The sequence below is a fragment of the Argopecten irradians genome, chromosome 5 (assembly GCF_041381155.1).
Source record: "Argopecten irradians isolate NY chromosome 5, Ai_NY, whole genome shotgun sequence".
NCBI classification, from domain to species: domain Eukaryota; kingdom Metazoa; phylum Mollusca; class Bivalvia; order Pectinida; family Pectinidae; genus Argopecten; species Argopecten irradians.
In genome coordinates, this window is record NC_091138.1 from 3,523,318 (window position 1) to 3,551,247 (window position 27,930).

At 37.5% G+C, this 27,930-nt stretch overlaps 1 protein-coding gene across 1 annotated transcript; it reads left to right on the plus strand.

The window, feature by feature from the left end:
- Window positions 1-126: 126 nt before the first annotated feature.
- On the plus strand, window positions 127-26,760 carry LOC138322668 (H/ACA ribonucleoprotein complex non-core subunit NAF1-like). The gene is made up of 10 exons (XM_069266686.1): window positions 127-291; window positions 2,513-3,241; window positions 3,668-3,746; window positions 11,715-11,808; window positions 12,743-12,825; window positions 20,902-21,062; window positions 23,203-23,254; window positions 23,467-23,636; window positions 25,164-25,219; window positions 25,415-26,760. The coding sequence occupies exons 2-10, from the start codon at window positions 2,577-2,579 to the stop codon at window positions 26,173-26,175; spliced, it is 2,121 nt and encodes a 706-aa protein (XP_069122787.1). The 5' UTR covers window positions 127-291; window positions 2,513-2,576; the 3' UTR covers window positions 26,176-26,760.
- Window positions 26,761-27,930: the final 1,170 nt, after the last annotated feature.

A 27,930-nucleotide genomic window follows, 5' to 3' on the forward strand; every position in this document is an offset into this window, starting at 1 on the left:
ACCGGAAGTTGATTCTGTTCGGATTACCTCTGGTTTTCTCTTCACCGAAGTGTAAAGGGCTACAACTTATCGAACAGCATTAAATTAATTTTTATTATTTTTTTTTATATCAAGATGTAATATTAGGTCGAAATAGTAGTTTTAGCTTTACCATAGATAATTTTTATCGTATAATAGTTTTTATGATAATTTTACCAAGATCATTTCCATATCCAGTAAGGTTAAAGGCTAAAAGGTCAAGGTCGACAAATATCTCCACATGGTTCCGGTTTTGCATGTGTGTGCTTACAGGTAAATATATTCTGTTTGTAACCCAAATCTGGATAGCTACTGGCTCATGACATTTGTTCATCTATACCATAATGTTTGAAACACGCATAATTGTAAAGGAAAATGTAGTCAAGAAGTTTTTTTCATACATGGAGCTGATGTAAAATGTAGAAAGCAGGAGAATGGCACAGGGATATGACTCCAATAATATTAGACGTCGGTATTGAAACTTCTGATGGACAATACCGTTAGACACAACGTAATGATCAAAAGTGTTTCGTCATGTTATACCTCTAACATTGTTTGTGTAGGACATGACATGCTCTATGTCGATACTTTAACTACATGTATCTACACACTCCATCACAGGGGCTCGATTGTGAGAAAATCTTTTTAAAAAAATAAATAAAAATGGGTATCGAGTAAATAAAAAAAAAGGCAAGGGATGACAGCCGCAATCTTTGAATGAGAGGGGTACCTCGATTAAAGTGTTAAAAGACAGCTGATACAGGGCTCGACAATTGCATTTGTCCGACTTGTCCATACCAGTACAAATCTCTGTCGGGCAAGTACATCATGATACGCACTTGCACCCTCGGACAAGTGATTTTTATCTGAAACTAAATTCTCAGAAATGCCAAAAAGGTTCAAAATGTCTGTTTTGCTGAAATCTATAGTTGTTCATGTCGGGTTTTTTTTCAATAAAATATGACTTAAAAAAGATCAATTGAACTACAATGATTTCCCGGAGGTACGTTACTGGTACATTAGGTAAAAGCCAGATGTGTTTTGATCAAGAAAATCTGGATCGCTGTACGTAAGGGTTGCTCTATTGTAAACACTGAAATGACATAGTTCAGGGGTTTCATTATCTTTCAGGAGAGGCGATACAATTGCAGTTTCAGGGGGTACTTTTCTATACCATCTGTATGCTATATAATGTAATTGAGCCCTAATCAGGCAGTACCACAGCCAGGTTCAACCAGCAAAAAGTACCGAGTACCGGCTGATATTGAAACCCCTGCATAGTTGTTTATATTGGAGAATGTATTTTTAACAAAATATGGCTTTAGCGTCAAAGGAAAAAGAAAAGTACCTGATGTATCTGACGAGAAGGATAATTTACTTTTGTAACTTATAAGTTATAATTCACAAGTGAAGTGCAATAATCAGTGAACAAGTCATGATAATAAAGGCAACTGACACAATTTATTTCAATAGTAAAATGACATTATGCAAAAAAATTTTCTCAGCAAGTTAGTGGTTAAAGTTTGGAAAAGTGGATTTGGCTGCCAGACAAGTGGGTTTTAAAACCACTTGCCCGAATGGACAAGTGTGAAAAAATGATATTGTAGAGCCCTGTGATAGCATACTGTAACATAAAAACTATGCAGGAAGAAACTCCCATGAAGACTTGTCCCATGCAACATGAGACGAAAACTCACATTCTACGATAATTCCTCCCACCAACCGAAAATATCAGCAAATCCAGATCTTTCTTCAGACGTTTCGATACGGCTTAATTCTTAAATTCGTCAGCTGCCCTAGGCATAAATACAAACCACCAGGCAGTGGGGCACTAGCTTGATAGATAAGTAAACAAAAGAGGTGCGAACACTCTCTAGCTAACACCCCAGCAGACCTACCAGATAATTGACAGTCTGCTTGAATTAGCTTGGTGTCACATTCACCAATGTTACGTAAGAGGTTGACCAGCCACTTGGAAAACAATCATCTGGCCTAGCTTTCAAGGAATGTTGTGTATTATAGATAATGAGAATTACTTCAAAAACAAACACTGATATAACTGTAAATGATTTACTCATGTTTGGAATGTTTAATTAGCCTAGACTAACTATCCAATGCAAACAAACTTTGCAATCGTAATGGCTGCCATTTTGGGTAATTGTAATAGTTGGACCCAGATTTGTATACATTTTCAGGATTTCACTAATAATCACGTTTAAAGGGACAATTCAATCTCAGAGAACATTGGGGGGGGGACAATTCAATCTCAGAGAAACATTAAAATTTGTACATATATCGTGAAAAAAACAGTTCTAATGGAAAATTGTTCAGTCGGTTTTAATGTGATATGCTTTAAAAGCCCATAGTAGTGAAATGCGTGTGAAACTTTCAAACTCGCTCGCTGTCTGGTAACCAGTGGTGGATGTCAGGTCAGAATTTCTATATATATACATAAGAGCATAATACAATTGGATATTTTTTATTCTTGTTTCAGATTTATTAAAGAAATACAACCAATAATTGGATAGAACAACTGGTCAACAGCAAATTCATTAGAAATGGAAGTGGATGGTACAACATGTACAGGGAATGTAAATGAGGAGGGTGGTGATATGAACAGCTGTAATACTCAGCCATCATTGCCCATTTATACACAGAATGGTAACACAGCTTCAGTCACTCTTGGTAACCCAGTTGTGATAGAAGATCAAAATGGAAACAAGTCTGCTGTTATGGAAAACATAACTATAGGATCTGACAATAAATCATATTCAGTAGAGACAGACTCTGTGCAGGTGGGGGACAACAGGAACACGATAGAGAGCGAAAACGATATTTCTCAACCATTAAAAATAGACACACCGACTGGTGGTGTAAAGGCAAATGGTGTAGAAATATTGACAGTCGCAGCGAATGAAAGTGATCACATGACAAATATTGACACACAAACTGATCCAGTGGAGAACATGAAAACAAGTTTGGAAAACACAGAGACATCTGGAACAGAAAAAGAAAATTCACAAAAATCAACTGTCAACCCTCTAAATGTTGACCACTCTGTAAATGATGGAAACACGTCTACAGAGAAGACAGCTGACATAGAGAAAGTGAGTGAATACAGAGACCTGGATAGTTCTGACAGCGAATCTGACAGTAGTAGTAGCAGTTCCAGCAGCAGCAGCAGTGACGAGGAAGAGGATGAAGAAGTGCTGAGTACCAACAGGTATGACAGAATTCCTACATCAGCCTTTAGCTACAGAGCCAAGAGATACAAATTATAAAAACACTCCTTCAACATTTATTAGCTGTTAAACTGGTACAAAGACTTTGTCATTACAATCATATAACATTTACAAGTTGGCAGACAGTAAATTAATGTACCTGCTTTGGGGCCTTAGTATTGATGGAGTATTATTTAACTGTTTAGGGATTTTCCATATTGGAAAGATGGTTGTTAAAATGATTATTACGGTATATATCTTATAATATTTATCTATTGTGTAAAGCAATAGGTTAAACTTGGGAGCTCCTAACTGTGACCTATACAAGTATATCAAAACATACAAGAAGGCACTATTGAAGTATTTATGATTAAGAATGCATTTATAACAAATAACAATTTCAATTTTATGATTGCTTTATCACACAGACCCAATTCTGCTGCAGAGAAGTCATCCAATAAAATCCCATTTGAAGATCTTAAAACTGAAGGAGAACTTGGCCTTGATGTGAGTCCTTTCAATACTTATTTCTTTAAATCATTGTACATTAGTGTGTTGCACTTACCCTGTACTACATACTGACAGCCACAAGGTACAGATTTACAGTACTACATACTGACAGCCACAAGGCCTTGGTACAGATTTACAGTACTACATACTGACAGCCACAAGGCCATGGTACAGATTTACAGTACTACATACTGACAGCCACAAGGCCTTGGTACAGATTTACAGTACTACATACTGACAGCCACAAGGCCTTGGTACAGATTTACAGTACTACATACTGACAGCCACAAGGCCTTGGTACAGATTTACAGTACTACATACTGACAGCCACAAGGCCTTGGTACAGATTTACAGTACTACATACTGACAGCCACAGGGCCTTGGTACAGACTTACAGTACTACATACTGGCAGCCACAAGGCCTTGGTACAGATTTACAGTACTACATACTGACAGCCACAAGGCCATGGTACAGATTTACAGTACTACATACTGACAGCCACAAGGCCTTGGTACAGATTTACAGTACTACATACTGACAGCCACAAGGCCTTGGTACAGATTTACAGTACTACATACTGACAGCCACAAGGTACAGATTTACAGTACTACATACTGACAGCCACAAGGCCATGGTACAGATTTACATACTACATACTGACAGCCACACAGGCCATGGTACAGATTTACAGTACTACATACTGACAGCCACAAGGTACAGATTTACAGTACTACATACTGACAGCCACAAGGCCTTGGTACAGATTTACAGTACTACATACTGACAGCCACAAGGCTGTACAGATTTACAGTACTACATACTGACAGCACACTGGTACAGATTTACAGTACTACATACTGACAGCCACAAGGCCTTGGTACAGATTTACAGTACTACATACTGACAGCCACAAGGCCTTGGTACAGATTTACAGTACTACATACTGACAGCCACAAGGCCTTGGTACAGATTTACAGTACTACATACTGACAGCCACAAGGCCTTGGTACAGATTTACAGTACTACATACTGACAGCCACAAGGCCATGGTACAGATTTACAGTACTACATACTGACAGCCACAAGGCCTTGGTACAGATTTACAGTACTACATACTGACAGCCACAAGGCCTTGGTACAGATTTACAGTACTACATACTGACAGCCACAAGGCCTTGGTACAGATTTACAGTACTACACATATGACAGCCACAAGGCCTTGGTACAGATTTACAGTACTACATACTGACAGCCACAAGGCCTTGGTACAGATTTACAGTACTACATACTGACAGCCACAAGGCCTTGGTACAGATTTACAGTACTACATACTGACAGCCACAAGGCCTTGGTACAGATTTACAGTACTACATACTGACAGCCACAAGGCCTTGGTACAGATTTACAGTACTACATACTGACAGCCACAAGGCCTTGGTACAGATTTACAGTACTACATACTGACAGCCACAAGGCCTTGGTACAGATTTACAGTACTACATACTGACAGCCACAAGGCCTTGGTACAGATTTACAGTACTACATACTGACAGCCACAAGGCCTTGGTACAGATTTACAGTACTACATACTGACAGCCACAAGGCCTTGGTACAGATTTACAGTACTACATACTGACAGCCACAAGGCCTTGGTACAGATTTACAGTACTACATACTGACAGCCACAAGGCCTTGGTACAGATTTACAGTACTACATACTGACAGCCACAAGGCCATGGTACAGATTTACAGTACTACATACTGACAGCCACAAGGCCTTGGTACAGATTTACAGTACTACATACTGACAGCCACAAGGCCTTGGTACAGATTTACAGTACTACATACTGACAGCCACAAGGCCTTGGTACAGATTTACAGTACTACATACTGACAGCCACAAGGCCATGGTACAGATTTACAGTACTACATACTGACAGCCACAAGGCCTTGGTACAGATTTACAGTACTACATACTGACAGCCACAAGGTACAGATTTACAGTACTACATACTGACAGCCACAAGGCCTTGGTACAGATTTACAGTACTACATACTGACAGCCACAAGGCCTTGGTACAGATTTACAGTACTACATACTGACAGCCACAAGGCCTTGGTACAGATTTACAGTACTACATACTGACAGCCACAAGGCCTTGGTACAGATTTACAGTACTACATACTGACAGCCACAAGGATTACCATACTGTACAGATTTACAGTACTACATACTGACAGCCACAAGGCCTTGGTACAGATTTACAGTACTACATACTGACAGCCACAAGGCCTTGGTACAGATTTACAGTACTACATACTGACAGCCACAAGGCCTTGGTACAGATTTACAGTACTACATACTGACAGCCACAAGGCCTGGTACAGATTTACAGTACTACATACTGACAGCCACAAGGCCTTGGTACAGATTTACAGTACTACATACTGACAGCCACAAGGCCTTGGTACAGATTTACAGTACTACATACTGACAGCCACAAGGCCTTGGTACAGATTTACAGTACTACATACTGACAGCCACAAGGCCTTGGTACAGATTTACAGTACTACATACTGACAGCCACAAGGCCTTGGTACAGATTTACAGTACTACATACTGACAGCCACAAGGCCTTGGTACAGATTTACAGTACTACATACTGACAGCCACAAGGCCTTGGTACAGATTTACAGTACTACATACTGACAGCCACAAGGCCTTGGTACAGATTTACAGTACTACATACTGACAGCCACAAGGCCATGGTACAGATTTACAGTACTACATACTGACAGCCACAAGGCCATGGTACAGATTTACAGTACTACATACTGACAGCCACAAGGCCATGGTACAGATTTACAGTACTACATACTGACAGCCACAAGGCCTTGGTACAGATTTACAGTACTACATACTGCAGACAGGTACAGCCTACATACGACAGCCACAGGTACAGATTTACAGTACTACATACTGACAGCCACAAGGCCTTGGTACAGATTTACAGTACTACATACTGACAGCCACAAGGCCTTGGTACAGATTTACAGTACTACATACTGACAGCCACAAGGCCTTGGTACAGATTACAGTACTACATACTGACAGCCACAAGGCTGTACAGATTTACAGTACTACATACTGACAGCCACAAGGCCTTGGTACAGATTTACAGTACTACATACTGACAGCCACAAGGCCTTGGTACAGATTTACAGTACTACATACTGACAGCCACAAGGCCTTGGTACAGATTTACAGTACTACATACTGACAGCCACAAGGCCTTGGTACAGATTTACAGTACTACATACTGACAGCCACAAGGCCACAATTTACAGGCATTGGTACAGATTTACAGTACTACATACTGACAGCCACAAGGCCTTGGTACAGATTTACAGTACTACATACTGACAGCCACAAGGCCTTGGTACAGATTTACAGTACTACATACTGACAGCCACAAGGCCTTGGTACAGATTTACAGTACTACATACTGACAGCCACAAGGCCTTGGTACAGATTTACAGTACTACATACTGACAGCCACAAGGCCATGGTACAGATTTACAGTACTACATACTGACAGCCACAAGGCCTTGGTACAGATTTACAGTACTACATACTGACAGCCACAAGGCCTTGGTACAGATTTACAGTACTACATACTGACAGCCACAAGGCCTTGGTACAGATTTACAGTACTACATACTGACAGCCACAAGGCCTTGGTACAGATTTACAGTACTACATACTGACAGCCACAAGGCCTTGGTACAGATTTACAGTACTACATACTGACAGCCACAAGGCCATGGTACAGATTTACAGTACTACATACTGACAGCCACAAGGCCTTGGTACAGATTTACAGTACTACATACTGACAGCCACAAGGCCTTGGTACAGATTTACAGTACTACATACTGACAGCCACAAGGCCTTGGTACAGATTTACAGTACTACATACTGACAGCCACAAGGCCTTGGTACAGATTTACAGTACTACATACTGACAGCCACAAGGCCTTGGTACAGATTTACAGTACTACATACTGACAGCCACAAGGCCTTGGTACAGATTTACAGTACTACATACTGACAGCCACAAGGCCTTGGTACAGATTTACAGTACTACATACTGACAGCCACAAGGCCTTGGTACAGATTTACAGTACTACATACTGACAGCCACAAGGCCTTGGTACAGATTTACAGTACTACATACTGACAGCCACAAGGCCTTGGTACAGATTTACAGTACTACATACTGACAGCCACAAGGCCTTGGTACAGATTTACAGTACTACATACTGACAGCCACAAGGCCTTGGTACAGATTTACAGTACTACATACTGACAGCCACAAGGCCTTGGTACAGATTTACAGTACTACATACTGACAGCCACAAGGCCTTGGTACAGATTTACAGTACTACATACTGACAGCCACAAGGCCTTGGTACAGATTTACAGTACTACATACTGACAGCCACAAGGCCTTGGTACAGATTTACAGTACTACATACTGACAGCCACAAGGCCTTGGTACAGATTTACAGTACTACATACTGACAGCCACAAGGCCTTGGTACAGATTTACAGTACTACATACTGACAGCCACAAGGCCTTGGTACAGATTTACAGTACTACATACTGACAGCCACAAGGCCTTGGTACAGATTTACAGTACTACATACTGACAGCCACAAGGCCTTGGTACAGATTTACAGTACTACATACTGACAGCCACAAGGCCTTGGTACAGATTTACAGTACTACATACTGACAGCCACAAGGCCTTGGTACAGATTTACAGTACTACATACTGACAGCCACAAGGCCTTGGTACAGATTTACAGTACTACATACTGACAGCCACAAGGCCTTGGTACAGATTTACAGTACTACATACTGACAGCCACAAGGCCTTGGTACAGATTTACAGTACTACATACTGACAGCCACAAGGCCTTGGTACAGATTTACAGTACTACATACTGACAGCCACAAGGCCTTGGTACAGATTTACAGTACTACATACTGACAGCCACAAGGCCTTGGTACAGATTTACAGTACTACATACTGACAGCCACAAGGCCTTGGTACAGATTTACAGTACTACATACTGACAGCCACAAGGCCTTGGTACAGATTTACAGTACTACATACTGACAGCCACAAGGCCTTGGTACAGATTTACAGTACTACATACTGACAGCCACAAGGCCTTGGTACAGATTTACAGTACTACATACTGACAGCCACAAGGCCTTGGTACAGATTTACAGTACTACATACTGACAGCCACAAGGCCATGGTACAGATTTACAGTACTACATACTGACAGCCACAAGGCCTTGGTACAGATTTACAGTACTACATACTGACAGCCACAAGGCCTTGGTACAGATTTACAGTACTACATACTGACAGCCACAAGGCCTGTGGTACAGATTTTACAGTACTACATACTGACAGCCACAAGGCCTTGGTACAGATTTACAGTACTACATACTGACAGCCACAAGGCCTTGGTACAGATTTACAGTACTACATACTGACAGCCACAAGGCCTTGGTACAGATTTACAGTACTACATACTGACAGCCACAAGGCCTTGGTACAGATTTACAGTACTACATACTGACAGCCACAAGGCCTTGGTACAGATTTACAGTACTACATACTGACAGCCACAAGGCCTTGGTACAGATTTACAGTACTACATACTGACAGCCACAAGGCCTTGGTACAGATTTACAGTACTACATACTGACAGCCACAAGGCCTTGGTACAGATTTACAGTACTACATACTGACAGCCACAAGGCCATGGTACAGATTTACAGTACTACATACTGACAGCCACAAGGCCATGGTACAGATTTACAGTACTACATACTGACAGCCACAAGGCCTTGGTACAGATTTACAGTACTACATACTGACAGCCACAAGGCCTTGGTACAGATTTACAGTACTACATACTGACAGCCACAAGGCCTTGGTACAGATTTACAGTACTACATACTGACAGCCACAAGGCCTTGGTACAGATTTACAGTACTACATACTGACAGCCACAAGGCCTTGGTACAGATTTACAGTACTACATACTGACAGCCACAAGGCCTTGGTACAGATTTACAGTACTACATACTGACAGCCACAAGGCCATGGTACAGATTTACAGTACTACATACTGACAGCCACAAGGCCTTGGTACAGATTTACAGTACTACATACTGACTGACAGCCACAAGGCCTTGGTACAGATTTACAGTACTACATACTGACAGCCACAAGGCCATGGTACAGATTTACAGTACTACATACTGACAGCCACAAGGCCTTGGTACAGATTTACAGTACTACATACTGACAGCCACAAGGCCTTGGTACAGATTTACAGTACTACATACTGACAGCCACAAGGCCATGTGGTACAGATTTACAGTACTACATACTGACAGCCACAAGGCCTTGGTACAGATTTACAGTACTACATACTGACAGCCACAAGGCCTTGGTACAGATTTACAGTACTACATACTGACAGCCACAAGGCCTTGGTACAGATTTACAGTACTACATACTTGACAGCCACAAGGCCTTGGTACAGATTTACAGTACTACATACTGACAGCCACAAGGCCATGGTACAGATTTACAGTACTACATACTGACAGCCACAAGGCCTTGGTACAGATTTACAGTACTACATACTGACAGCCACAAGGCCATGGTACAGATTTACAGTACTACATACTGACAGCCACAAGGCCATGGTACAGATTTACAGTACTACATACTGACAGCCACAAGGCCTTGGTACAGATTTACAGTACTACATACTGACAGCCACAAGGCCTTGGTACAGATTTACAGTACTACATACTGACAGCCACAAGGCCTTGGTACAGATTTACAGTACTACATACTGACAGCCACAAGGCCTTGGTACAGATTTACAGTACTACATACTGACAGCCACAAGCCTGTACAATTTACAGTATACATACTGACAGCCACAAGGCCTTGGTACAGATTTACAGTACTACATACTGACAGCCACAAGGCCTTGGTACAGATTTACAGTACTACATACTGACAGCCACAAGGCCTTGGTACAGATTTACAGTACTACATACTGACAGCCACAAGGCCTTGGTACAGATTTACAGTACTACATACTGACAGCCACAAGGCCTTGGTACAGATTTACAGTACTACATACTGACAGCCACAAGGCCTTGGTACAGATTTACAGTACTACATACTGACAGCCACAAGGCCTTGGTACAGATTTACAGTACTACATACTGACAGCCACAAGGCCATGGTACAGATTTACAGTACTACATACTGACAGTCACAAGGCCTTGGTACAGATTTACAGCCAGTACTTCTTATAGACATACATATATCCAGTTAAGACCTTTTAGTTATAAAGGAAAAACCTTTAAATTACATACCTGATAGGTTCATGGTGGTGATCATTTATGAATGTAACCTCAATTTCAAGGGATCAATCTTCAAACAACTTATAACACGTGAGTTTCACCTCATGTGAGACTAAGATACCTGGTATTGAGCTCATAAATTGATTCATTCAAGGCTAGAGGTGTCAAATAAGAATTGACTCCTTCTCAATAACCAGTAGTGGGATCTGAAACTGAGCATGTCATATGGGTTTGTCCAAATGAACAACCTTTCTCAAGGTCATTTGGATCATATTGATTAGGTGGTTCAAGAAATTCTTGATCTGAATTACCAGAAGGCCTTGAAAACTGATAATGGTTCGATGACATGCATTTTGTAAATAATATTTATAAATAAAAATATATTCTTAGTGTAGTCATTGAGTCTATAGACCCTTGGAACATTGTTTTGATATACATGCTCGTGTTAGTTAAAACTCCTCATTTACATGAATTTTGTGTGAGCAGAGTCTGCCTCCGATAGAAGAGTTGTCGTTGGATATTGAAGAAGGATTAGAAATGGTTCCTGTGGGAACTGTCTCCAGTGTGCTTGGGGTACTTGGTGAGTGTAAAAAGAAACAATTTTGATATTAAAATATTGCAATGTACACCTTTTGTCCATCTGTGCTACATTTGGTCTACCACAGTAATAGGTTCTTGTCAAGGGATTTTTTTTATCAATTTCCTTGTGTGAAAAATGTATAATATCTATGGATCTATATTGTTTATGTTTTATAATGATAAACATATGTATAATATCTATGGATCTATATTGTTTATGTTTTATAATGATATACATATGTATAATATCTATGGATCTATATTGTTTATGTTTTATAATGATATACATATGTATAATATCTATGGATCTATATTGTTTATGTTTTATAATGATATACATATGTATAATATCTATGGATCTATATTGTTTATGTTTTATAATGATATACATATGTATAATATCTATGGATCTATATTGTTTATGTTTTATAATGATATACATATGTATAATATCTATGGATCTATATTGTTTATGTTTTATAATGATATACATATGTATAATATCTATGGATCTATATTGTTTATGTTTTATAATGATATACATATGTATAATATCTATGGATCTATATTGTTTATGTTTTATAATGATATACATATGTATAATATCTATGGATCTATATTGTTTATGTTTTATAATGATATACATATGACTGGGCTTTCATGTCAATGCAAGTAAAGCAAATCTAAACTCCATCAAAATTTCCACCTTCAAGGGTTTCATTATCAGGCGGTACCCGGTACTTTTTGCTGGTTAAACCTAGTTGTGTTACCGCCTGATTTGGGCAAAAATTACATTAGATAGCTTACAGATAGTACAGAAAAGTACGCCCTAGAACTGCAATTGAACCACCTCTCCTGAAAAATAATGAAACTCCTGCACCTTACTGTACTGGTTTATGGAATAGATCTATTATTTTATTTGTTTGATATTTCAGCAATAATCCAGTCGTCTGTTGGGGTGCCCCCACTCAATGAAGACACCATTTTGTTCACTGAAGGACCAAAAGTTTTTGGCAGGGTAGGCTATCACTACTGAGTATATATATATAATTCTCTATCAGGAACCTAAGGAATAAGTGGTTTGCGTTTGTACATCTGTCTGTGCAATTCTTGATCTAGTCCTGATTTTACCACCTAAATTATATGCCACCGGGACCTCATTCTTGAAAAATGGGTCCATCTTAATGAGGTGGTGTATATTGTACCAAAAACAAGATTACTATGATCTGTATTTTGACATTTCAGCATTTACATTTTCTTTACATGGAGTCTATGGTTTTATACCGACAGATGCCAGAATGTTGCAGAAAATCACCATATTGTGTGCTAGAGCGATATGAAATTATTGTCTGTATATTCTTCACTCATTGGAGTGTCTATATGTTGATAGATGTCAAGGTTAAATAAAGAAAACAGTTTAATAACAGTCATTTTGACAGTGATCGTTTCTGATGTTTGTTCCCATCTGTCTGTCTGTCCGTCCGTCCACCCGCAGCCGGCCGGCTAGCCCAGACAGACAGACAGATGGGACGAAAGAACGAACGATCGAACATGGGTTTGAATTAGGGTTCAAAAGGTCAACTATAAAACTCACTGTTACTAAAAATCGATTTTTTCTAGCATCCATTTTGAACTTCTTCTCAAGTTCTACCGGTGCGATTTGACTGAAACTTGCATGAAATGATCCTGACATGGTCCCGACAAAGTGTTGTTATTTTTCGGGTTGATTCGAAATCCAAGATGGCCGCCACAGCCGTCATCTTGAAAACACATTTTGAACTTCTTATCAAGTTCTACCGGTGCAATTTGGCTGAAACTTGCATGAAATGTTCCTCACTTGGTCCCGACAAAGTATTGTTACATCTCTGGTTGATCACAAATAGAAGATGTCTACCATGACACTATATCTAATTAATTTCCTATATGTTAAGGCCCTTGGGCCTCTTGTTTGAAATAAAATTTGTTGAAAGAAATTGAAAATGATCCTGATATGGTCCTGACAAAGTGACACCATATATAATTAATTTTACTATTGCCAAGGTAGTCAGATGACTTCTCACAATGGTAGCATATGAGAAAATACAGCTTTGGATTGAAATTGGGGTCAAAGATCAACTACAAAGGTCACTGTTACTAAAAATAGATTGTTTTACAAATTTTTGTTTATGCTGATAAGTTTAGAACCACATCAACAGAATTTGTTCAAACTTCATACAATGGTAACATAGGGGATGAACGTATCTTGGAATTGAATTTGGGGTCAAAAGGTCAAATTCAAAGGCCATTGTTACTAAAAAACAAAGATTGTTTCACAAAACATTAGTTTCCATGTTTTCACCAAACATTAGTTTCCTCATCAGATGATAAATTGGAAAACATTAACAGATTTCGATCAAACTTCCCAAATGGTAGCATATGAGAAAATACAGCTTGGGATTGGATTTAGGGTCAAAAGTTCAACTACAAAGGTAAATGTTGCTAAATATAGATTGTTTCACAAAATATTAGATTCCAAAAGACAACTTGAGAAAACATCAACAGATTTTGAACAAATTTCACACAATGGTAGCATACACTGGTAACCCAAAATGTGTTAATCTTGCCGAAACTTGTTAGAATAACGGCAGAATACTTAATTTTTAACAAGTTTCGGCAGGATTAACATATGTGCTTTTTTATTCAGTATTAACCCTTTATATTAAGACTTTTCCTCAGAATTCCAATTCGATCAATAAAATTAAGTATTTCTGCCGTAAAATTAAGTATTTTTCTGTCCGCCGTGGATCGTGACGGCTGACGGCCGAATAACGGAGGGTATCAGTCACAATATACCCAACTTCGTTACGTGCACGGCTATTTATTGCTACATTGTCGGAGGTTGGGAATCGACAAACTTTTCCGATGCGACGGTGAAATTAACAGATTCGGCGATAGAATTAAGAGTTTCTGCGTTTATATTCAGTGTTTCTGCGTTTATATTCAATGTTTCTGCGCTAATATTATTAACACATTTCGTCGCTTACATCGAGCGGGCGCGCCGAGCCGTGACGGCCGAGCACACGGCTTACACAGGTAAACTTTACCTTGTGAAACGAGACTTACAGTACGTACAGCCGATTGTACCTGTAAAATAATTATGTTTACAATTCTCTTTTCCCCTTTAAAAATACATATATCCTCATTATCCTATTCTACTATCTTTTGTTGTTTTCTTTCCCGCGTTTCGTCATTTGAGCTATGCATTTTGCACCTTTTTTTCGGAAGAGTTCCGATACGAGCGGTAACAAATGAATAACTGTCTAGGTTATGTGTAAAATATGTGTATATACACGGGGATTAACTATGACAAACAAATTATGTGTTTGATTATGTGCAATTACATGTATGTATATTCTTCTCACAAATTTGAATTGTTGACGATATTAAAGATAGTTTTTTCATTAAGATCATCATTTTTTTCATGATCTTTCATTAAAAATATTTTTGATGAATCTGGTCAGTCAAATATCTTCCTCAATGAAATACAAATGATTAATAGTTTTTATAAAAGTTTTATGAAACAGCGCCTTCAAGATCAGTTCACACAAAAATGGTTCTCAGATGTGGAAAATTCCTCAAGAGGGCAAACTTATCTAATATATAAAAAAAAATTGGATTTGAAAAGTATCTTATAAAATTATCGGAAATGTATATATAACTAAATTCCGTACATCAAATTTAAAAATTCCAATTGAGACTGGAAGATGGTGTAATGTTGAGAAACGTGAAAGAATATGCCATTTATGCAATGAAAATATCGGGGATGAATTTCACTATCTTTTTGTATGTAAACACGAAGAAATAAAAAATATACGTATTAAATATATCCCACAGCATTATTATAGTAATCCCAGTCTTCATAAAATGGGTGGCCTTATAGGTATTTGTAATATCCAGTTATTGAAGAAGGTGTCTCTATTCATTAGAAAAATGATGGTATTTTTGTAGATGTGAATAAAAGCTATGATAGTAGTACGGTATAAGTATTAATTTCCAAATTAATTGTCCACATTTTAGTAATTGGTAATGATATATATTGTCCATCCTGCCACGTGCAGTTAAAAATGTAACTTGTATTTTTATAATCCATGTAACACATTTAAATGTGTCTGGGAGACTATAATAAAATTTTTGAAAGATATTTTGCTGTTGCCTTTAATTGTAAAATGCTGATTAAGTGTTATACATAATGATCTGCTTTTCAGGTTTGCTGAATTGATTTGATATACATAAAACGACTGATATCATATTCTGGTAATATTTGATGTACTTTGTTGCATGTAATTCCAGTATTTATTTATTTCTACGTTTATATTCAATGTTTCTCCGTTTATATTCAATGTTTCTGCGTTTATATCAACACATTTCGTCGCTTACATCGAGCGGGCGCGCCGAGCCGTGACGCAAGGTAAGCCTAGTACTATACATGTATACAGCATATATACGTATACGTTAGATCTACAATTTGAGTTTTTCGAGTAAATGGTTATTCTAGCTTTATGATGTAGATATTTTCAGTTTCAAAACCTTCCATTTACACCACTTCAAAAATTCAAACAAGCATATATTTAACTTTAGATTAGATAATCAGTCCAATTTGATAGCGATATCAAAATGATGTTCGGATCAGTCTGGACTGAGATTTAGATAGCATATGATGGAAATTTCAGTGTAATAAAAAAAGTATAATGTAACACTATCTTTTTACTAGTAAAATCCCAAAATTTAGCATGAATATATCTAGAATCCGTGTTTTTATTTCATTCAAACTTCTGCTATAATGATATGATGCAAACACGGCACCGTTTTTGAGTAAATGTGATATTGGAGTTACAGTACCGAACTTATACCGAAAATAATATGTATATCTATATTGTTGCCTTTGAAACTTTATCCATAACGTTTACTAAAAAGCAGAAATACATCAATGGTATTTCTGATATATGTTCCTTTATTACAGTTTAAGTGTAGATTTAAATTCATTATTTCAAAATTATACTAAATCCTTAATAGTATATTCATTGTCGACCGTTTTGTATATCATACCGAGATTTAATAGTATGATATATGAACATTTATCGTATAATCCAAAAAGTAACCACATACAGTGTTCAAATGAAAATTGAAATTATTCGTATACAGGCGTTAAAAATAGATATAATATCTTGTATCTTTTTAAAAATATACTAAGTGATCTTTAAATAAGTATATTTAGTGTGATAATGTTGTAACCCTTCTTGTATGACTATACATGTACATTAAGATTCGAAACGGTGAAAATACATGCTTAGAATTTTTACTAATACCTTAAAATTACTGGAGATTGCTATATGCCACGATTCCGTAATTACAGTCTAGACTGGAATAATTTTTAAGGTTAAACCTTTAGTTGAGTTAGTTCTTAGAACCATTTTTGTTTCTGAATAAGTCACCTTCCATTTTTGTTTTACCTGTGTACGACATATATATATATGTAATATATATTCCTAGGTATGATCAGGTATATTTTATTTCCATTTGCTTTTACATCTTCATTCTAAAAATGGAGGTGACAATAAAAAAACCTTTAGCATAGATGTACGGGGTTTCCATAATTCAAATCACAATCCAATTAACGGATGTCCTAACCTGATTGACAGTAAGACAATGCCAAATACCCGATATAGTCCACCGATAAGCAAATTGCCCGCGGCCAGGTAATTACAGGTGAGTTCGATGAATGGCGTTGTGTACAGGTAAATAACATCCTGGTCAAGGTATTACATAACCATCAAACCAAAGGCATGGCTAATTATATATCTATAATGTCGGTGTATCTACTAGTATATCGATTAAAAATTGAAAGCGACCGCACGGTCTGAAAAAATAGTTTGTTTTGCTTAATATCAATATTTAGATCTTTTATAATATCGAAAGTAAATTCTTTCTACCACATGTTGAAACGTTTTACGGTATTGTAATTTATTCGGTTAGCAACACACAACACAATGTTTGTAATGATAAATCATCGGTGTGTACGTATGTCAAGCATCATATCCTTGATTCTTTAATCAAGAATTTCTTCAACTGTTACGTAAAATTTCATTCTACAGTCACAAACTTTGCAATTCACAATGTATCAAAGATACAGATTACAGGAAAATATTATTTAATTAAAGCGAATTCGTTGCTGAACTCCTCGACAAAAAATCGGAAACTTTTATTTCTGTGTGGATTTTCTTTTATAATTACACGAAGATACCTGCTATTAGAGCATAAATTAGAGTATATTCGAGACAAAGTTATTGTACGATTAACTTCACTCAAAAGTAATCATAAAAAAAATCTTTGATCGGCTTTTCCTGTGACCGTCGATGTAAGTGATAGCACATCAGTTAAAGTACAGCAATAAGCCACGGACTATTGTGACGTCACACGGTTTAGGGCTAGAAAATATGCATAATCGGGCGGTCAGAAAATTTGACCTCGATATCGGCGGTTTACAGGTTAATCCGGTCGCGCGCGACACGGAGAGGTTTCTACACGGTCTAATAAAGCCATTTCCAGCATAAACTAAAAAATTATCATTTTTGACTGCACAAATCCTTTAAATATATCACGGAATTATAAATCCTTGTATATATGTAATCGTGTTCCGTATTTTATTAACACTTTTTGAACTTGATTTAGGCCTAATAGTTATCGGACTAACGCACCATTTTATCATAATAAAAATGTAAATGTGTACAGATTACCGAGTACCCGGATGTACTGTTACATGAATCTCCTAAAAGTGCTGACTTGCAATATGGCGTGTGTGTCAATGATTATATATATATAAAGTCAAGTGAATGTAATTATATATGCCAATTCATAAATACTTGGTACTGAAACCACCCCCATTTTGTATCCCAACATCGTCAAAAGTATCATCAAGGATTTATAAGTGAGAACTGTCTCTTTACCCTACTAAACACCACGCGTAACGCTAGACCAAGAACGTATATGAGTCTCATTTATAAATCCTTGGCTAGACGAACCGGGAAATCGAGTCCAACGAAACACCAATGTAAAGTTAATAAAATTTCACAACGTTTAGTACTTGCTTTAAGGACGGAAGATTTAGAAGATATGTCTTAAATTTTTGTTAAAAAAAAAACAACTCATGAAATGACGCTTCAGAAAGTAAGACGGTAACCCTCGCACCCACAAGCTACATCAAAGGCTGCGCCGGCGGATATTAACGGAAAATCAGTCGTCGCCCAACGTCACGGTCAGTACACAAACGCAAAAGCTCCTACGTCGTACTTGCCCAAAACCCAGCGTGACTTATTCACCTCACATACGTCCTTGGTATCATCAAGGATGTATTTTAGACAAAAATCCTTAGTATCATATTATCATCTTATTATAAGCGACCGCGGTGTGAAAAAGTGCTCACAGAAATTAGACATACACTACATATGAAACTATATATACTATGGTCTCATTAAATTATTAGGTAGCTGTATGACTGTGTTTCTGGTGTTAAAAATCATACACATATCCCCGATATTTTCATTGCATAAATGGCATATTCTTTCACGTTTCTCAACATTACACCATCTTCCAGTCTCAATTGGAATTTTTAAATTTGATGTACGGAATTTAGTTATATATACATTTCCGATAATTTTATAAGATACTTTTCAAATCCAATTTTTTTTTTATATATTAGATAAGTTTGCCCTCTTGAGGAATTTTCCACATCTGAGAACCATTTTTGTGTGAACTGATCTTGAAGGCGCTGTTTCATAAAACTTTTATAAAAACTATTAATCATTTGTATTTCATTGAGGAAGATATTTGACTGACCAGATTCATCAAAAATATTTTTAATGAAAGATCATGAAAAAAATGATGATCTTAATGAAAAAACTATCTTTAATATCGTCAACAATTCAAATTTGTGAGAAGAATATACATACATGTAATTGCACATAATCAAACACATAATTTGTTTGTCATAGTTAATCCCCGTGTATATACACATATTTTACACATAACCTAGACAGTTATTCATTTGTTACCGCTCGTATCGGAACTCTTCCGAAAAAAGGTGCAAAATGCATAGCTCAAATGACGAAACGCGGGAAAGAAAACAACAAAAGATAGTAGAATAGGATAATGAGGATATATGTATTTTTAAAGGGGAAAAGAGATTATGTAAACATAATTATTTTACAGGTACAATCGGCTGTACGTACTGTAAGTCTCGTTTCACAAGGTAAAGTTTACCTGTGTAAGCCGTGTGCTCGGCCGTCACGGCTCGGCGCGCCCGCTCGATGTAAGCGACGAAATGTGTTAATATTAGCGCAGAAACATTGAATATAAACGCAGAAACACTGAATATAAACGCAGAAACTCTTAATTCTATCGCCGAATCTGTTAACTTCACCGTCGCATCGGAAAAGTTTGTCGATTCCCAACCTCCGACAATGTAGCAATAAATAGCCGTGCACGTAACGAAGTTGGGTATATTGTGACTGATACCCTCCGTTATTCGGCCGTCAGCCGTCACGATCCACGGCGGACAGAAAAATACTTAATTTTACGGCAGAAATACTTAATTTTATTGATCGAATTGGAATTCTGAGGAAAAGTCTTAATATAAAGGGTTAATACTGAATAAAAAAGCACATATGTTAATCCTGCCGAAACTTGTTAAAAATTAAGTATTCTGCCGTTATTCTAACAAGTTTCGGCAAGATTAACACATTTTGGGTTACCAGTGATAGGAGAAAACATAGCTTGGGATTGAATTTGGGGTCAAATGGTCAATGTTACTAAAAAAATAGTTTGTTTCACAAATTTTTGTTTCAGGACGATAACTTGAGACAGAATTTGTTCAAACTTCATACAATGATAGCATACCTAAGCAATAATAACTGGCCATAGATTTTAAAAGTGTAATTGACGGCAGGGGACGTGTGTTGCTTGCAACACTTACTGTAAGCTTGTTTATGATGTAGGAGACTTTACTTTACTTAATTGTTTGTACTATATCCTATTAATATACAATGTTTTCCATTTGAAGGTGTTTGAAGTTTTTGGTCCAGTCAGTACTCCATGGTATTCTGTGAGATTTAACACCAATGCAGATATAGAAACCAAGGGAATCAAAAGTGGTATGAAAGTCTTCTATGCACCAGCCAAGGATGATTACACTAAATATGTGTTTGTCAGCTATCTAAAAAGGCAAGTAATTGCTTATATGTTCCTATAAAGGCCCAATATACGTAACTTTTCAGTTTTTCATCAGATGGTGGGCTATTCAAATTGCTTTTCGTCCGTGGTCCGTGGTCCGTGGTCCGTCCGTCTGTCCGTCAACATTTATTATCGTTGGCGGGGGATATACAAATGGGTTCCGTCCGAGCGTCCGTCTGTCTGTCGGTCCGTACGAATGGTTTCCGGAGCATAACTCTAAAACCAGTAGAGATATTTCCACGAAACTTCATACACACATTGGTCTTATGGTCTAGTAATGCCTTTTGCTATTTTTAGGTTTTCATTTTTTGCATTTTTTCCGTAACCATGGAAACATTGCTGAAAATATCATATTTTTGTACCAGGTTCGTTTCCGGAGCATAATTCTAAAACCAGAATAGATATTTCCACGAAACTTCATAGACACATTGGTCTTATGGTATAGTAGTGCCTTTTGCTATTTTAAGGTTTTAACTTTTTGTACTTTTTTCTGTTACCATGGAAACATTGCTGAAAATGGCAGATTTTTGTGTAAGAATCGTTTCTGGAGCACAACTCTAAAACCAGCAGAGATATTTCCACTTCATAGACACATTCATTTTATGGTCTAGTAGTACCTTTTGCTATTTAGGTTTTCATTTTTTGCACTTTTTCCTGGGTTTTTTTTCATACACATAAGTCTCCACAATCAAACTTACTTCAGCTTTGATATCTCCGTTGGCGGGGGATCTGAATGACTATGTCCTTGTTTCTTTAAATTGCTACTTGTCAAAGAGTTCTACATGAATGGTAACCAAATTTGGCCAGAAACTTCATTAGGGGAAGAGGAATAGAATTGTATAAATTTTGGCTCTGACCCCCCAATAGGGGAAATAGAGGTAAAGCCTTCAAATCGCTACTTGTCATAGAGTTCTGAATGGAATGTTACCAAATATAGTCAGAAACATCCTATAGGGAAGGGGAACACATTTTGCTTAAATTTTGATTTTGACTCCCAGGGGGCAGGAAGGGCAGGGCCCAATAGGGGAAACAGAGGTAAATCCTTAAACAGAGGTTAAGTCATTAAATCGCTACTAGTCATAGAGTTATACATGGATCGTATCCAAATTTGGCCAGAAACATCCTATGGGAAAAGGGAACAGACTTTTGTGTGCCTGAACCCGTAGGGTCAGGAAGGGCAGGGCCAAATAGAGGAATTAAAGGAAAATTCTTTAAATCACTACTATATAGTCATAAAGTTCTGCATGGATTGTAACCAAATTTGGCTAGAAACATCCTCTTAGGAAGGGGAACAAAACGAATATAATTTTTTGGCTCTGACCCCCTTGAGCAGAATGAGTTGGGCCCAAAAGAGGTAAATACATAAATTCCTTCAGAAAAAACCCCAATGAACCTGTATTCAGAACATTACTTAGCATTACAAACCATGTGAGCAATACAGTCCCCATGGGCCTATGGGCCTCTTGTTTTCACTGATATTACTTGTAGGTAGTTTTCTTTTCTTTTTGATTTCAGAACAGTTGGAATTATGAAAATACCTTTAACAGTTTTCAAATAATTTTTTGTCTTTTGTCTGTTGTCTATCCGTTAACATTTTGAGACCAATCAGTCAACAAGATGGCTGCCAGGCAGCCATCTTGGATTTTGATAGTTAAAGTACTGGAGGGATCATTCTCAAATTTCATGTTAAAGTACTGGAGGGATCATTCTCAAATTTCATGTGTAGGTTCTCCTAGGGCCCTAGTTGTGCATATTGTATTTTGGGACCGATCGGTCAACAAGATGACCTACAGGCCACCATCTTGGATTTTGATAGTTGAAGTTTTAAAAATAGAGAAAGGTAGAAAAAAGATCCATCTGTCAATTGTCAGACATAGATCAATCTTTGGTGAGCGCCAAGATCCCTCTGGGATCTCTTGTTTTATTTTTTGTGATTAATTACTCCTGTGGAAAGGTGATATTTGAATTATGATGTTTGGCACGTTGACGAGAGTTACTGCTGTGTATGACGGTACTCCAATCACTTTATCTCTCATCCATTTGTATCCTGTCCAGATTTCATTCGAAGGCAGAACATTTATATATTACAGACAGTTCTGCTATTATTTGATTTTCTAATTTTATTTTTCAGTCTAAGGGGATCAGATGCCTCCTGGAAAGATGACAATGAACCTCCAGAAAAGGTGAGTTACCAAAGAATATGTATAATCAAACTGCTTTTCTTTTCTTAACTTTGTTGATAACTTATACATGATGGTGATACATATGTGAAGAAATCTCAATTCATTTTCAAGATTTGAAAACACTGTTGAAGATTTAATTTAATTCAAATAGGAAAAAAATGTTAATGAATATGCAAACAGTATAAGGAAAAATGAGAAAATCTTGTCTACAGTATATGGAGTATTCGGACGACGAGGAAGAGAGGGCGTCAAAGTCTAAATCTAGAGCTAAAGATCGATCTAAACTGAAGGACGATACAGATGGAAACGAAGGCGAAGTCTTACCAGGGGCTAAAATCAGACGGGCATCAGGAAGGGGGACGGGCCGGCCACAGAAACACTGGTAACTATACTGTACAGTAAAATATGTCTTAGGGACCACGTCTGTAAAGAGACCACATATCTGTGTACATATAAATTACCTCTGTATATAGACCATCACCGTATATAGACCATCACTGTATATAGACCATCTCTGTGTATAGACCATCACTGTATATAGATCACCTCTGTATAAAGACCACCTCTGTATATAGACCATCATTGTAAATAGACCATCACTGTATATAGACCATCTCTGTATATAGATCACCTCTGTATATAGACCACCTCTGTATATAGAACACCTCTGTATAAAGACCGCCTCTGTATGTAGACCACCTCTGTATATAGACCACCTCAGTATATAGACCATCACTGTATATAGACCATCTCTGTGTATAGACCATCACTGTATATAGATCTCCTCTGTATAAAGACCACCTCTGTATAAAGACCACCTCTGTATATAGACCATCATTGTATATAGACCATCATTGTATATAGACCATCTCTGTATATAGATAACCTCTGTATATAGACCACCTCTGTATATAGAACACCTCTGTATAAAGACCACCTCTGTATGTAGACCACCTCTGTATATAGACCACCTCAGTATATAGACCATCACTGTATGTAGACCATCACTGTATATAGACCATCTCTGTATATAGATCACCTAAGTATATAGACCATCACTGTATGTAGACCATCACTGTATATAGACCATCACTGTATATAGACCACCTCTGTATATGGACCACCCCTGTATATAGACCACATCAGTTTAAAGACCATCTCTGTTTTAGACCACCTATGTATAGACCACCTATGTATACAGACCACCTATGTATACAGACCACCTATGTATACAGACCACATCTCTATCCCTGTATAAAGACCACCCCTGTATATAGACCACCTCTGTATACAGACCACCTCAGTATATAGACCACCTCTGTATGTAGACCACCACAGTATATAGACCATCTCTGTATATAGACCATCTCTGTGAATAGACCATCACTGTATATAGACCACCCCTGTATATAGATCACCTCAGTATATAGATCACCTCAGTATATCGACCACATCAGTATATAGATCACCTCAGTATATAGACCACCTCAGTATATAGACCTCCTATACAGTACAAAATAATCTACACATTGTGTGCTGTCTCCAGGTCCAGGAGAAATTATGATGAGTCATTGATAACAGAAGTTAGTCAGTGAATTTCCAGGCTGTTAAAAGATCTTTTCATGATATTTGGATAAAAATGCTTAAACATTGTATGGTATTTATCTTATCAAAGAATACAAATGATAAATTGATTAATATGGTCCATTGATAAAATATTAGTTCCTTTAGATCAACTGTCGATTCTTGTCTTAAGTGTGAAGCATATAACAATTAAAAATAGTCTTCCTTTTTTCTAAAATAGCTAACAATGATCTGAATGTTCCAATATATTCTTAATACTCAGATGATAAAATCTATATTCATGTCTAAAAAAAATTTAAACAAAAACATTGTTGATGAATTCCAGGAATGATACAGAGCAGTATGGAACAACGGATAATCCCCAGAGCTGGAATAATGCAGGTTTGTATACAAATATTGTGTGGAAAACAATTCGCCTCATTATATGACAATTTGCTACTGTAAAGAAAATTGCCTAAGTTGTAGATATCAATAGTAGATATCAATAGATGAATTATTGGTTCCTTTGATATGGTGCCATTGTGAATTCAGTATCTATATTCCTCCAGTATCTTAAGATTAAAGTGTTTTGAACAGGTGACTTGTACAATGGTGAAGGACCTCGGTGTAGTTATGGTAACCAGCCAGGGAGAGGGGGTGGTCCCAGGTACCCCTGTCAGCCCTACAACCGAGGAGGAGCAACACGAGAAGGAGGAGCTTCACCCCAGCGCTTTCACAGACTGAGAGCCCCAGGACCCTTTGGTAGACCCCCTGTCTTCCAGTCAGAACCTTCATACAATATGAATTCAGGCCCAGGCCAGTTTTATCCAGACAGTAATAGAGTTATCTCCCCTGGAAGATTCAATTCTCCTGGCGGAATGCAGATTGGACAAAGTCCAAATGTAGGACACACCAGTTTTAGACCAAACTTCACTACTGGTGCTAATCAGTGGAGTAATATGGAGAGTTATAACCGGTTACCTAGACAACCTGTTACTGACCACAGGCTTATGATGAACCAAGATAGCCGGAACTTCTCGTCTCCTCCACAAACCAGTTACAATCCCAGTACTGGGTTAGATATAAACCCAGCACAGTTCCCACCACCTCAATCTACACAACACATGTCTTTTCAGTCTCCCCCTCCAGCTTTGAACACGAATACAAACCCATTCATAATGCCACCTCCAATTTTACCTTCGTCCAATAAGGGTAGTTATAACCCTGCTGTACCTCCCCCACCCCTACACCCACTAACGATGCCTAACCAGCAGATGGCACGGCCAATGTACCCTCAACATCCGCCTGTGTTTGGGGGTCAGCCTTACTTTAACCAGGGACCTAGTGGCAGACAATAGTCAAACAGGCGTCGACACCAAATAAGGACGTGTCAGGTTGGCAGATATTAAATACCTGGGGATCAAGAGGTCAAGAAAGTCTGTCCAAATGTTGACCATATTTTAAAGCCATAATTTCTTTTAGAGATTCATATCATGGAAAGGACATATGAAGTTTTTGTATAATTTTAGAAAGAACACTCCTTTTGAATTCTTATATGAATTGTTGTCTGATGTGTTCATTAGGAAATAATTTGATGTTCCTCTGGGCATTTTGTTGGAATAATGAGTGCAGCTGTCATGTATATTCAAATAATTTTGGTTACATGGTCATTTCAATAGTCATTTCATATGAAAAACCCCATTCACTTTTTATCTTGTTTTGAGTTCTGATATAGAGTAAATATCAATTATTTATCAAAAATATTTGATGTATAGTGATTTTATCATAAACCTACTTCTGATAATATCTTAACAGTCTTACAGCCCAAAGCTGGGATAACAATTGTGCATTGTTGATTGTTCATGTCTGGTACGTAAATGTTTATATTTTGTTTTATCTACAAGAAAGTTTTTGTTATAATCATTAATAAAATTATACCAGAATGTGCTGTTCTTTTTATATGTTATGATCTGTATCACTCCGATGCATATTCTACAGATGTACTTTTGTAAGGATCCTGTGTTACCAACGATATACCATTGATATCACTTAATTTACCAAAATCCTATCAATGACTTACTTTTCTCCCATACGTCACAGGGATATCCTGTGGTTGCTAGGGAAAAGATATCTCTATCTTACACAGAGGGGTGTAAGACAGCTCACATGCACTATACAATAATGTGACGTCATCAATTTTGACGCATAACGACGTTCCTGCGATAATGGCGCGATGAAAAAGCTGGAAACCAAGTGGAATTTCATCATTTTTTTCTACTAAGTATGGGAGAAAAAGAAAGCTGAGGATTGACGGCCAAAATCTTTCACTCAGGTTGAGATATCCCTGTCCACTTGACAGACCCATGTAAGATTGTATTATTCCCTTCTGTCCTACTTTCTCACAAGATGTGGTGGAAGTAAATATAAAGTAGGAACATGTAAATTATACAAATTGTTGAAATTCAAGATGGTTGTCTGTATGGTATGATCCATACAGGTCAATGGTTCGCTTTTCTGTAAACTATGTTTTACAAGGTTAAAGGGACAATTCAGTCTAAGAGTACATTGAAATTGCACATATTTCGGAAACAAACCAGTTCTCATAGAAATTAGATTAGTTGGTTTTACTGTGATATGCCAGAAAATCCCACTGTAATGAAATGTATGTGAAACTATGTGTACACATACTGGTAGTGGTCGGATATTTTGTATGCCGAAACCCTGGCACTTGCCAATGTAGAAAAGAAATTTTTGTCTAGAATTACTCAAATAGCTTTTACAGAAGTGTGTTTACCTTATTAAGTGCATGTTCTTGTCTAAAAATGATTTCATCAACTCGGTGGTTATGTATTGCATTTGTTTTAACGTGTGTGACTTTTACTCGTTTATAGGTACAGCGTACTGATCAACAATATGAAATTCCAATGTTATCAAGCAAAATACTTTTTGAAATTTGTTGATATTTCTTGTTATATGTTTCATAAGGAATGTAGAACAATACATTTATGTCATATTTTGCTTTGTGGTTATGTTACAATAGGCATCACTGAATTGTCCCTTTAAATACCCGTAGGAAATGTTTAAATGATAAAAATATTGAAAAAGTTTGATGA